This window comes from Lactuca saligna, chromosome 8 (assembly GCF_052625555.1).
Source record: "Lactuca saligna cultivar CGN05327 chromosome 8, ASM5262555v1, whole genome shotgun sequence".
In the NCBI taxonomy this organism is placed as follows: Eukaryota; Viridiplantae; Streptophyta; class Magnoliopsida; order Asterales; family Asteraceae; genus Lactuca; species Lactuca saligna.
Genome location: NC_136424.1, coordinates 131,233,633 through 131,248,330, shown reverse-complemented (window position 1 = coordinate 131,248,330; position 14,698 = coordinate 131,233,633). Strand labels below are relative to the sequence as shown.

General features: G+C 43.8%; 1 protein-coding gene across 1 annotated transcript; it reads right to left on the bottom strand.

The window, feature by feature from the left end:
• Positions 1–10,461: 10,461 nt before the first annotated feature.
• On the bottom strand, positions 10,462–14,355 carry LOC145010102 (uncharacterized). The gene is made up of 7 exons (XM_078968685.1): positions 14,228–14,355; positions 12,988–14,100; positions 12,420–12,715; positions 12,218–12,284; positions 11,878–12,037; positions 11,561–11,730; positions 10,462–11,104 (listed from the first exon to the last, which is right to left on the bottom strand). The coding sequence occupies exons 1-7, from the start codon at positions 14,353–14,355 to the stop codon at positions 10,462–10,464; spliced, it is 2,577 nt and encodes an 858-aa protein (XP_078824811.1).
• Between the last annotated feature and the right edge of the window lie 343 nt (positions 14,356–14,698).

Genomic DNA, 14,698 nt, shown 5'->3' with positions numbered 1-14,698 from the left:
GCTTCCATAAAAATCCCAAAGGCTTCCGTCATTGCCACGTCTCGTTCATACAAATCCATTCGCCATGCTAGTTCTACCACACTACATTCCCAGAACTCACCCCAAGCATGAAAATAAGAGAATTTGTATCAAAATAGTCTTCACTCCCACGAAACTTGATGGTAGAATAAAACTCCCAACATAATTCCTGGTATACCGACTCTTGCAATCGGAAAAGTCTCTTCCAAGCATCACATGCAATCCTTGCACCATCTTCTAATAGCTCGGATTTCTAGGTATTTATTATTATTTGTATTTTTGGAGAATTGTGAGTGGACTCAGCGAGTTGGAGCTCAAACTCGCCGAGTAGGATCGCGATTTTGGACACGGGTTCGCGTCTGGACTCGGCGAGTCCAAGGAGTGGACTCGGCGAGTCCATGCTTTTTAATGAAACCCTAATTTCCGGGATATGAGACCTACTTAAGGGGGTTTATGGCCGTCATTTGCGGCCACCAACCCCAGAGAGAACCCTAAAGAACCAATGAGCACTTTGTGAGAGAGAAGAGGAAGAACCTTGACTATTTGTGGGTATTTTTTCATATAGAAGAGGCTCAAGGCAAGAGTAGACCAAAGAAGGTGCTAATCCAGTGATTTATGAGCTCAGGGACTTCATTTGAGGTATCCATTCGTTCCTATCTCAGTCCTTGTTGTGAATCTTAGAGTTATGGTTTCTTCGTGGAAGAGATCCATGGAGTATTTGGCCTCTTCTTGTGTTAGTACTTTAGATCTGGACCTAAAGAGGTCCAGAGACCCTTTTCCCTCAAGCTTTATGTGTGTTAATGGAGGCCATGAGCTTAGAATATCATTCTAGAGATCATATCATCAAATAAGGCCTTTGGACCTTTGCATGAGCACCAAGATTGTGACTTTACGTGATGAATGTGCTTGGAAGGACTGAATCTAGGAGTTATTGGAACGGATCTGACCTCAGGAGTGAGTTTGAGCTCATGTATGGCGTAGACTCACCGAGTCTGAAGACCAGACTCGACGAGTAGCATGAATATTGTCCATAACCACTCAACGAGTGGTCTTGCCGAGTTAAGGGGCTAACTCAGTAAGTCAAAGAGAGTCAGAGTGGGTTGACAGGTGGACTGAGTCAAATTGGAACTCGTCGAGTTGTTTTGAGACTCGGCAAGTTGAGTCGCGGTGGCCCCACGATTCATGCCAGGTGGAACTCGTCGAGTTATAGGAGTACTCGACGTGCTAAGAGAGAATCCGAGGGAGTTAGCGAACACGTGTAGACTCGCCGAGTCGCTCTTATGTACTCGCCGAGTCCGATCAAAGTTAATCATTGACCGTTTTGACACGTGTTGACTTAGTGGGGTAAGTCAACCTTAGTTGTGAAAATGTTAATTAGAGATGTATTGTATTATAGGAGTGTTATAGCTCGGGGGATCGAGTACGAGTGGGTTCAGGGATTTGCGAGCTATCGAGATACACGAGGTGAGTCTTCTCACTATACTTTACCTTGAGTAGGTAACTAGAGTTATGTGATACAGTGCTTCTATGCTATATATATGTGATATGTGTTGCGCTGCATTATTCTTTGTGATTTATGTTGTGCATGTTTATAGAGTTAGAACCTGAGGGTTCACAGAGTTTGGGTGCACGGACCCACAAAGTTATAGCCTTGAGTGGCTAATATGTGTTGTATGTGGTATTTTGGGGAACTCACTAAGCTTTGTGCTTACAGTGTTTGGTGTTATTTGTTTCAGGTACTAGTGACGACCGTGGGAAGGCGTCGGCTTGAGATCTTCGGATTTTTGTATTACTTGGATTGAATTTCAAACATGGTTGTTTTATGACTATTAAGTGAATTATGTTTTATAAAATTTTCAAAAAAATTGTTTTGAAATTTACGATGTTACAAGTTGGTATCAGAGCGTTGGGTTGAGGGATTCGGCTACACCTTTGGGAGTATTTGAACTCAAATTGAGGATTTGGAAAATATTTTCAAAAGAAAACCAAATTTTCTAAAAAGTAAAATATTTCTAGAGAAATTCAGAGAAGAAACGTGTGTACGATCAGTCAGCGCCCGAACGGTGATTTCCAAAAATACCCTTATATTATATGTTTATGAGATTGTTATGATGTATTCTCTTGCTAGAGTAGGCTAGGTATCCCTATTAGGACTAGAGTGCCCTGATTTGTGATGCCTTAGCCTAGGGAGAGGTGAGCTGCTATGAGATGCTTGAGAGTGAATAGGTAGCAGCAAGGAGCTTATGAGAGATCTATTAGAAAGTGATAGAGTACTTGGAAATTGGGATTCGAAGAAGAGGATTTAGGGTGTATACTGAAACGGTGTGGACAGTAGTATTGGGCCCGTACTACTGAAAGCACCGGGGCGGTGTACGGTCCAAGTAAGAATCTTCGGAATCCCAAGGATCAAGGAGGGATGAGTTGTCGAGTGTGAGTATGCTTGAATGGATTCTAATTTATTGTATGTTGTATTTCAGAGGTTGATCATGGTGAGGACATGTCATATGCCAGAGGGCGTTGGGGCTAGTGATGAGGAGATCCGTCAGATCATTCACGAGGAGGTGGCTGCGCCCATCAGGGCAGAGATACCAGAGATGTTCAGGTTTATTAAGACCACGCTGATTGAGACATTCGACGAGCGTTATGCTGCTATTTCTAAGGCTGCTGTTGTGGCGGCCACCGTAGCTATTGCTGCTGCGAGGCCGCAGGGTGGTGATGCGTTGCTGTTCCGGGAGTTCAGCAACATGAAACCACCAGAGTTTCATGGGACCCAGGACCCAGTGGCGGCTATGAGATGGATTTATGACATAGAGGGGTGTTTATTCACTTGCTCATCTCCTGAGCATTTGAGAGTACAGTTCGCGCTGAACCAGCTTCGCTTGGGAGCGAAGGACTGGTGGATGTTTGTGACAGTGCACTTTTCACCTGCTGAGCTTGTGGCGGTGATCTGGGAGAGGTTCACTGCCATGTTCCGAGATGATTATGTTCCCCGGGTGGAGATGGAGTGTTTGGCCCAAGAGTTTCTGACCCTCAAGCAGGGCACTGAGTCTGTTACGGTGATTACCAGGATGTTCCACGAGAGGGCGATGTTCTGCCCTGAGCACGTGTCCACTGAGCAGGCACGTATGAGCCGGTATTTGAGTATCTTGAGGCGAAACATTCGGGAGTTCGTGGCGAACTCCTCGTACCAGACATTTGCTGAGCTTCAGGAAAATGCCCGGAAGAGGGAGATCGAGCTGGAGACTCAAGCTAGAGAGGAGGCTGAGTCTCAGGGGAGGGATCAGCGACTGCCACAATTCCAACCGGCAGCCAACCGGGCCAAGCCCGCTGATCCCAAATAAGGGAGCCAGAAGGGCCGCACTTGTGGAAAGTGCGGCAAGGTTCATGATGGAGTATGTAGAGTTGGATCTTGCTACAAATGTGGCAAGGAGGGGCATATGGCCAAGGACTACCCCAAGGGGTTTGCAATATGTTTTCACTGCAACCAGACCGGACACCGGAAGGCGTAATGTCCGCAGTTGCGGGGATCAGCTCAGGGAGCACCTTAGGGATCTGCCCCTGCCGCCATCAGAGCTACCGAGAGTCGGCCAGTGAAGGATGAGGCGCCAAGGGTACGAGGGAGAGCTATTCAGTTGACCACGGAGGAGGTCCGTGCAGCGCCCGATGTCGTGGCTAGTATGTATTCTTTCGTGTATTTATTTTAATGTTGAGATATTATGCTTATATTATCTTATACGTAGGTACTTTTCTTGTGAATTTTGTACCTGCCTTGGTATTATTTGACTCGGGTGCGAGTCGGTCTTTTGTATCTTTGGCTTTTAGTCAACACATCAGTGTTAGTCGCGAGGCACTGAGTCGGCCTCTGAGAGTTTCCATAGCTGACGAGAAGGTGATATATGCCACGGAGGTGATCCGTGGGTGCATACTCGAGATTTTCGGTGTTGAGTTCCCGATTGATTTGGTTCCTATTGCCATGGGGGATGTTTGTGTCATTGTGGGCATGGACTGGTTGAGCAGGTTCGGTGCGGTTATTGACTGCGATCGACAGCTGGTGACCATACGAGACCCTAGTGGGGGAGTTCTTATAGTGTACAGCGAGGGTACCCTTTATGGATCAGCGTTTTGTTCGGCCGCTAGGGTGAGGCAGTGTCTACAACAGGACTGTAAGGGTTTTGTGGCGTACGTGTCGGATACGCGGGTTGATTCTGAGAGGCCGAGGTCGGTGGAGGAGGTTCCTATAGTGTGTGAGTTCCCGGATTTCTTTCCATAGGAGTTGACGGGTGTTCCTCCCGTGAGGCAAGTAGAGTTCGGTATCGATTTGGTCCGGGGGGCCGCGCCTATCGCTAAGGTGTCTTATCGTCTTGCACCTCCAAAGATGCAAGAGTTATCCTCGCAGCTTCAGGAGCTGCTGGGGAAGGGGTTTATTCGGCCGAGCAGCTCGCCCTGGGGAGCGCCTATTCTGTTTGTCAAGAAGAAGGATGGTTCACACCGGATGTGCATTGATTACCGGGAGTTGAACAAGCTGACGGTCAAGAACCGTTACCCGTTGCCGAGGATCGACGATTTGTTCGACCAGTTGTAGGGAGCATCTTGGTTCTCCAAGATCGATTTGAGGTCTGGCTACCATCAGGTGAGGGTGCGAGATGAGGACATCCAGAAGACAGCGTTTAGGACGCGTTATGGGCATTATGAGTTTGTGGTGATGCATTTTGGACTCACCAATGCCCCAGCAGTGTTCATGGATCTCATGAACCGGGTGTGCAGGCTGATGTTGGATTGGTCGGTGATTGTATTCATTGATGACATTTTGGTATATTCGAGATCTAGAGAGCAGCATGAGGAGCATTTGAGGGAGATCCTCGGAGTTCTGAGATTGGAGAGGCTTTATGCCAAATTCTCCAAGTGTGATTTCTGGTTGCGAGAGGTCCAGTTCCTAGGACATCTTGTTAACCAGGAAGGGATAGTGGTCGACCCGGCCAAAGTTGAGGCGGTGATGAGTTGGGAGGTGCCGAGGTCACCCTCCGAGATCAGAAGTTTTCTAGAGTTGGCCGGTTATTATCGGAGATTTATCAGGGATTTCTCTAAGATCACAGTGCCACTCACTAGGTTGACCCGGAAGGGTGTCGCTTTTTCATGGGGACCCGAGCAACAGGCCTCCTTTGAGACGCTCCGCCAAAGGTTATGCGAGGCCCCGGTGTTAGCCCTCCCGGAGGGAATGGAGGACTTTGTTGTATACTGTGATGCATCGATCTTGAGGTTGGGAACAGTGCTGATGCAGAGAGGGCATGTGATAGCATATGCATCGAGGCAGTTGAAGCCTCATGAAACGAGATATCATACCCATGATCTAGAGTTGGGTGCAGTGATGTTCGTTCTCAAGATTTGGCGTCACTACCTGTATGGGGTTCGGTGTACGATATACACGGACCACAAGAGTTTGAAGTATTTTATGGATCAGCCCAACCTAAATATGCGGCAGAGAAGGTGGTTGGGCGTGGTTAAGGATTATGATTGTGAGATCCTGTACCATCCAGGCAAGGATAATGTGGTAGTTGACGCCCTGAGTCGCAGGGCGGAGAGCGCCCTGTTGCGAGATGTATGTTTGTGATTGACCGTGATGGCTCTGGTGTTGGACACCATTCGTGGAGCACAGGCTGAGGCAGTGAGGTCGGAAAACCAGAAGAGAGAGCGAGTTGTTGGGTTGGTATCGGGGTTCATCACCGATGGTCGGGGGCTTATGACATTTCAGGGGCGTATTTGGGTACTGTTTGTGGGGGGAACGCGTACCATTTTGATGGAAGAGGCTCATCTGTCGAAATTCTTGATCCATCCTGGGGCCACTAAGATGTATTTGGATTTGAGGAAGGATTATTGGTGGCCCTGTATGAAGAGGGATGTTGCGTGGTTTGTTGAGAGGTGCTTAACCTGCCGTAGGGTTAAGGTCGAACACCAGAGACCGCATGGTAAGTTGCAGCCGTTTGAAGTGCCTGAATGGAAGTGGGAACAGATCACCATGGATTTCATCACCAAGTTGCCAAGGACTGCTAGGGGAGTTGACGCAATTTGGGTGATTGTGGACAGGTTGACGAAGAGCGCTCACTTCCTTGCTATCAGCGAGAGTTCTTCCGCAGAGAAGTTAGCAAAGATGTACGTGAGGGAAGTGGTATCTCGGCATGGGGTGCCGATCTTGATTGTCTCAGATCTGGATGTACGTTTCACTTCCAGATTCTGGAAGAAGTTTCATTAGGAGCTGGGTACTAGGCTGCATTTTAGTACCGCATATCAGCCCCAGACAGACGGACAGAGTGAGCGGACGATTCAGACATTCGAGGACATGCTCTGGGCATGTGTGATGGATTTCGGGGGGAGTTGGGATACGTACTTGCCCATGGCAGAGTTTTCTTACAACAACAGCCATCATTCGAGCATTGGTATGCCACCCTTTGAGCTGTTGTATGGGAGGAGGTGTCGGACCCCCATTTGCTAGGGAGAAGTCAGACAGCGTGTTATGGGTAACACTGAGATCGTACTTCAGATGACGGAGCAGATCCAGCAGGTCATACAGAGATTCTTGACCGCTCAGAGTCGACAGAAGAGTTATGCGGACAGACGCCGGTCCAAACTTTAGGTTCAGGCCGACGACTTTGTGCTCTTGAAGGTCTCTCCTTGGAAAGGAGTGATTCGATTCAGGAAGAGGGGCAAGTTGGGGCCCCGATATATTGGTCCATTTCGGTTAGTCGCGAGGGTAGGCAGGGTAGCCTATCGTTTGGATTTGCCAGCAGAGTTGGAGCAGATTCATGACACTTTCCATGTGTCGCAATTGCGGAAGTGTACAGCCGATCAGTCAACAGTGGTTCCATTAGAGGATATTCAGGTGGATGCGAGCCTGAATTATGCTGAGAGACCAGTGGCAATCAGAGATCAGAAAATCAAAGTTCTGAGGAATAAGGAGGTGCCTTTGGTTTTGGTTCAGTCGCAGCATCGTAAGGGGTCCAAGATGACTTGGGAACCGAAGCGTGAGATACGCGAGCAGCATTCGGAGTTATTTGCAGAGCGAGACTTCGAGGGCGAAGTCTAGTTCTAGCGGGAGAGAATTCTAACAGCCCGGATTTCCAGGTATTTATTATTATTTGTATTTTTGGAGAATTGTGAGTGGACTCGGCGAGTTGGAGCTCAAACTCGCCGAGTAGGATCGCGATTTTGGACGCGGGTTCGCGTCTGGACTCGGTGAGTCCAAGGAGTGGACTCGGCGAGTCCACGCTGTTTAATGAAACCCTAATTTCCAGGATATGAGACCTATTTAAGGGGTTTTATGGTCGTTATTTGCAGCCACTAACCCCAAAGAGAACCCTAAAGAACCAGTGAGCACTTTGTGAGAGAGAAGAGGAAGAACCTTGACTATTTGTGGGTATTTTTGCATATAGAAGAGGATCAATGCAAGAGGAGACCAAAGAAGGAGCTAATCCAGTGATTTCTGAGCTCAGGGACTTCATTTGAGGTATACATTCGTTCCTGTCTCAGTCCTTGTTGTGAATCTTAGAGTTAAGGTTTCTTTGTGGAAGAGATCCATGGAGTATTTGGCCTCTTCTTGTGTTAGTACTTTAGATCTGGACCCAAAGAGGTCCATAGACCCTTTTCCCTCAAGCTTTATGTGTGTTAATGGAGGCCAGGAGCCTAGAATAACATTTTAGAGATCATATCATCAAATAAGGCCTTTGGACCTTTGCATGAGCACAAATATTGTGACTTTACGTGATGAATGTGCTTGGAAGGACTGGATCTAGGAGTTATTGGCACGGATCTGACCTCAGGAGTGAGTTTGAGCTCATGCATGGCGTAGACTCGCCGAGTCTGAAGAGCAGACTCGGCGAGTAGCATGAAGATTGTCCATAACCACTCAGCGAGTGGTCTTGCCGAGTTAAGGGGCTAACTCAGTGAGTCAGGGAGAGTCAGAGATGGTTGACAAGTGGACTGAGTCAAACTGGAACTCGCCGAGTTATTTTCAGACACGGCGAGTTGAGTCGCGGTGGCCCCGCGATTCATGCCAGGTGGAACTCGTCGAGTTAGAGGAGTACTCGATGTGCAAAGAGAGAATCCGATGGAGTTAGCGAACACGTGTAGACTCGCCGAGTCGCTCTTATGTACTCGCCGAGTCCGGTCAAAGTTGACCATTGACCGTTGACCAGAGTTGACTTGTGTTGACTTAGTGGGGTTAGTCTACCTTAGTTGTGAAAATGTTAATTAGAGATGTATTGTATTTTAGGAGTGTTATAGCTCGGGGGATCGAGTACGAGTGGGTTCAGGGATTTGCAAGCTATCGAGATACACGAGGTGAGTCTTCTCACTATACTTTACCTTGAGTATGTAACTAGAGTTATGTGATACAGTGCTTGTATGCTATATATATGTGTTATGTGTTGCGCTGCATTATTCTTTGTGATTTATGTTGTGCATGTTTACAGAGTTAGAACCTGAGGGTTCACAGAGTTTAGGTGCACGGACCCATAGAGTTATAGCCTCGAGTGGCTAATATGTGTTGTATGTGGTATTTGGGGGAACTCACTAAGCTTTGTGCTTACAGTGTTTGGTGTTATTTGTTCCAGGTACTAGTGATGACCGTGGGAAGGCGCCGGCTTGATCAGTACACACGAATGGGATTTTATGATTTTGAGATCTTGGGATTTTTGTATTACTTGGATTGAATTTCAAACATGGTTGTTTTATGACTATTAAGTGAATTATGTTTTATAAAAATTTCAAATTTTTTTTTTGAAATTTGCGATGTTACAAGTTGGTATCCGAGCCTTGGTTGTTTTATAAAAATTTCAAGTGAATTATGTTTTATAAAAATTTCAAAAAAATTGTTTTGAAATTTATGGTGTTACACATCTTGCATGAATACCTTGGTGAGATAAGGATTCATTCGTTCAACCAACCCCCATTGCTCTAGACAAGACTAATCTAATTCATTTGGCAAGTAGAACTCCTTCTCTTTGAGTTTCTCCAGTTTCTTTTTCCATGCTAGCAATGTAGATTTTGAACCAATTTGTGGAAAATCAAACCATGGACAACCCCTTTAACTTCCTTTAGAACTTTGGCCCTTATTTCTGGACATGATTATGCAAAACCATAAATCATAGAAAAGCAAGCAAACATTAAAAAAAATGTTAAAAACAAAATAAATCGGCATCCCAGCATCATGAACTCATCAAGTTCATGAAGAACTCGTCGAGTTCCGCAGAAGATCCGAAAAAAAAATTCGATCTCCAACTCTCTTAAACCATTAATCCATGGAAAGAACTAGCAAAACCATCCTCATTTAGTCTAATTTGAAACCTTAATGTTTGTATGAAAACTCAAAAATTGAAGAACTTTAAACCAATTTGGGCCTACATATACTTAAAATCGGAGCTTTAATAAGTACAAGAGAAGAAATCTTACCTTTAGAAGAGATTTAGAAGACAAAACACCAAAAAGTGAAGAACTTGCTTGGGAGGGCTCTTCTTTGCTACCGACGTGGCGAAGAGGGAGAGAGAAAGAGAATGGTTTTCTTTTTTTTTTTAGGTTTAAAACTTATACCTAGCAATAAATTATTATTTTTTTCGGAAATACTGAAAATCGCGATTTTTTTTTTAAAATGGACTCGTGGAGTTTTTAGAAGAAACTCGACGAGTTTTTCTTTCTGTATGAAAAAAAATATTTCTAATGAAAACCACAAACCACCCCACACTCAGCTTTGATGACCCTCCCAGCAATTATTTAAGCAAAATCTGAAGATGAAGACTAATAACACAACATAAAACAAAAAAAATAAAGGAAAAATAACGTACTACAAGAAAAAGAAACAAACTCAATTGTCGGGTTGCCTCCCGTAAGCACTTCGTTTTTTAGGAGTCATTAGTTGGACTCCTTTCCACCCTACGTTGTAGCGGTTGCCTCCAAATAGAGCTCTTCTTCAATTTCCGCTTCCTTTGGCCTGCCATCCTCATATCTTTTGATCCTATGCCCATTTACCTTAAAACTTATTCCACCTTTATTCCAAAATTCAACTACCTCATATGGAAAAACATATTTAATTGTGAAGGGTCCGATCTAACGAGTGCGTAATTTTCCTGGAAAAAGTTTGAGTCTTGAGTTATATAAAAGTACTTTTTTCCCTTCTTCAAACTCCTTATTTCCCTTCAATCTTGCATCATGCCATTTCTTTGTCTTATCCTTATAAATTAATGAGTTAGTGTAAGACTCGTTCCTTAATTCCTCCAAGGCATTCATTTGTAAGAGTCGGTTGGTACGCAACTCATTGGGGGAAAATTGCACGTTTTCAAAGCCCAATAGGCTTTGTGCTCCAATTCCACTGGTAGATGACAATTTTTTCCTTAAACCAATCTATAAGGTGGTGTTCCAATAGGTGCCTTGAATGCGGTACTAAATGCCCACAATGCATCATAACTTATCTGCCCAATCTTTCCTATGGTTGCCTACCGACCTTTCCAAAATTCTTTTGAGGGCTCTATTCATTATTTCAGTTTGGCCATTCGTTTGCGGATGATAAGGTGTTGAAAATCTATGGCGTACACCATATTTTTGCAAAACCTTTGCTAGTTGGTCATTGGCAAAATGGATCCCTCTATCGCTTATCAACGCCTTTGGTACTCCAAACCTAGAGAATAATTTCTTCAAAAATTTGACCACCACCCTTGTGTCATTTGTTGGTAGCGCTTGTGCTTCGGCCCACTTTGATACATAGTCCACCGCCACAAGTATGTATTTGTGCCCTTTTGATGATGGAAATGGCCCCATGAAATCTATACCCCACACATCGAAAACTTCACACACTTGGATGCTTCTTTGAGGCATTTCATTCTTTGCAGAAATATTTCCTGATCGTTGGCACGCATCACACTCTCTCACATAGGTAGCAGCATCCTTGAAGATTGCGGGCCAATAGAATCCTGCATTAAACACCTTTTTAGCAGTGTATTGAACTCCATGATGTCCTCCTACAGCCCCATTGTGGCAATGCTGTAGAATGTCGCGAATCTCCTTTCCAAACACACATCTTCTGATGATTCCATCTGCACAACTCCTAAAAAGATATGGCTCATCCCAGAAATAATATTTAATTTCTGACATGAGTTTCTTTTTCTGCTGATGAGTTAGCCCTTTTGGAAGAAGGTTCCCAACTAAAAAGTTTGCAATATCTGAATATCATGGTTCTTCTCCCATTATCACCATCAAATACTCTTCTGGAAAACTATCCCCAATAACCTTGTGGTCAGATGCACCCCTTTCTGGATTATCCAATCTTGAGAGATGGCCAGCCGCTACATTTTCCATTCCTTTCTTGTCCTTGATCTGGATGTCAAATTCTTGAAGCAATAACACCCACCGGATCAATCTTGGTTATGCGTCCTACTTAGCAAATAAAAATTTAATTGCAGAATGGTCAGTAAAAACAATAGTTTTGGACAATATATGATAAGGACGGAATTTATCAAAAGCATAGACCACGGCCAATAATTCCTTTTAAGTTGTGGTGTACTTTCCTTGAACCGGATTCAAAGTCTTGCTAGCATAATAAATTGGTTGAAATTGTTTATCAACTCTTTGACCAAGCACAACACCTAAGGCAAAATCACTTGCATCACACATAATTTCAAATGGTAAATTCCAATTTGGGGTGATAATGATAGGGGTGTTAGTTAATTTTGTCTTCAATATTTCAAAAGCAATTAAACATTCTGTTGAGAAATTAAAAGGTGCATCTTTTAAAAGTAGGTGAGTTAAAGGTCGAGTTATTTTAGAAAAGTATTTTATAAAACGATGGTAAAAACTCGCATGACCTAAAAAACATCTAACGCCCTTCACATTCGTTGGTGGTGGTAGTTTAGCAATGGTGTCAATTTTCGCTCGATCCACCTCAATCCCCGCCTTGGACACTTTATGACCTAACACAATGCCTTCTTTAACCATGAAATGGAATTTTTCCCAATTCAAAACTAAATTGGTCTTTTTACACCTAGCAAGCATTAAGTCAAGATTAGTAACACAATTATCAAAAGAAGAACCAAACATAGAAAAATCATCCATGAATACTTCCATATACTTCTCCACCATATCGTGAAATATTGCCATCATGCATCGTTGAAAAGTGGCAGACGCATTGCACAACCCAAAAGGCATTCATCAGTATACAAACGTTCCACTAGGGCAGGTGAAGGTGGTTTTCTCTTGATCATTCAAATCGATTGGTATTTGGAAATAACCTGAAAACCCATCTAAAAAACAATAATAGCAATGACCGGATAATCTTTCAAGCATTTGATAAATAAAGGGTAAAGGGAAATGGTCTTTGCAAGTAGCATCGTTTAGCTTTCGCTAATCGATGCATACTCGCCAACCGGTTACCGTTCGTGTAGGAATAAGCTCGTTCTTTTCGTTTTCCACGACTATCATCTCTCCTTTTTTCAACACTACTTGAACGGGACTTACCCATGGACTATCGGAGATTGAATAAATGATACCCACATCCAATAGCTTTACCACCTCCTTCTTAACCACCTCTTGCATATTTGGGTTCAACCGCCTTTGACGTTGCACCACTAGCGTTGCTCCTTCTTCAAGATTTATTTTATGAGAACAATAAGAAGGTCTTATCCCCTTTATGTTGGTGATTTTCCATGCAATGGCGTTCTTTCTTTTCTTTAAAACCTTAACTAATTGATCTTTTTCAATTGGGGTGATGTCCAATGCAGTTATCAGAGATTCTGCTCACCTTCTTCGAGAAATGTGTATTCTAAGTGTTCTGGTAATGTTTTCAGCACCGATTGTGTTCTTTGAACACTAGACACGTCGAGTTATGGAAGTAAACTCGACAAGTTTAGAACAAAAGTTTCCTCAAATCTTGACTTTTTGTAGCAACTCGTCGAGTTATTGGAATTAACTCGTCGAGTTTCTTGTTTTGTAGACTTTCTCAGTTCTTCGTATTTTGATTCTTCATGAAGTCTTTCTAACTCTTTCAAATCTCTCTCAGCATCAAAATCATCTTCTGGAGTCGAAATGTGTTCGCTTGTTTCCTCTTCTTTCCATTCTTCTAATAATTCTTCCAAGACATCTACTGAAAAGGCAGTATCATCACTACACTTCGAATGTTTCATGGCTTGATCCATTCCAAAAATAAATGTGTCCTCTCCCACTCGAAGGGTAATCATTGAGTCTCGTATGTCGACTATGGAACCCGCGGTATTCAAAAATAGTCTTCCAAGGATTATTGGCACTTGATGGTCCTCCTCCATATCTAGCACAATGAAATCTGTCGGAAAGACAAACTTATCGACTTTTACCAATAAATCTTCACATATACCTCTCGGGAATGTCACCGTCTTGTTTGGTAAGTGGATCGCCATTCGGATTGGTCTCGGTTCCCAAAGGTTTATCTTTTTAAAGAAAGAGTATGGCATAAGGTTCACACTTGCCCCCGAATCAGCCAATGCATAGCTTGTGGCTAAATTCCCGAATTGGCAAGGAATTGTTAGGCTACCCAGATCACCTTTTTCCTTTGGAAGTTTGTTTAACATTGCGGCTGAACAATTCTCATTTAAGACTACCTTGGATGCTTCCTCCATGTTCTTTCTATTTGTGTGAAGTTCTTTTAGGAATTTTGCATACTTTGGCATTTGCGCGACTCCTTCGATGAACGGAATGTTGATTTGCAAGGCCTTTATGTGCTCTAGGAACTTCTGGTAGTCTTCATTCTGCTTCTCTTGTTGAGCTCGACCCGAGAATGGTAATGGTGGCTTAAATGGCTCAGCTTTTGAATTATTTTGCTCATCAGATGCAAAACTCGTCGAGTTTCTTTCAGGAACTCGACGAGTTTTGTCTACTGTTGGCGAATTCAGATTTTCTTGATCTTCTTCTTGTGCCTCTTTTTGATTTGTACTTGAGATTGGAGTGAGGGGTGTGACTATATTTGCACTCCTTCTTGTCACTATGTTAATGCGCGTGCCCTTTGGATTTCTTTTCCGTGTCACTAGGAAGCCCGCCCGGTGTTCTTTCGTTGAATTGCTTGGCAAGTTGCCCAAGCTATTTTTCAATATTCAAAATTGAAGCTTGCTGATTCCGGAGCAGAGATTGGTGATCCATCATCGTTGTTTGGTGCTCCTTCATCATCTTTTATTGATCTCTAATGGCTGCATCGGATTCGCCATGCCTTTTTTCGGAACCACTAACAAATCGAGTTAACATAGCTTTAACATCCGTCTTCTTCTCTTGCACTGGTTCTTCTTTTTGATAAAACCCGCGTGCTTTTTGCCTATACTTCTCCTCCTTTGACTTCATATACTCATCGTAGGGGAGCCATTCCTTCTTGGGCTTTCACCAATCATCATCAAATCTATCGCCACTTGAATAACAAACTTGTGCCTTCCGGTTGCCGTTCTCATCAAGATCGCAATCCTTAGTAAGATGGGGACTGCTATAATTTTCACAACCCATCCTTATGTCATGGATGGATTGATCCATCTTTGTCATCCTACGATCCATACTTTCTATTTTGGCCATCATTGCCACCATGTCATCGGAAACTGAGTTAACCACGCCTCTAGTTGTATCGTTCCTTGGGTTATGGTATTCTCTTGAATGTTTGAAGAATTCTTCTACCAATGTTTTAATCACAACTGGT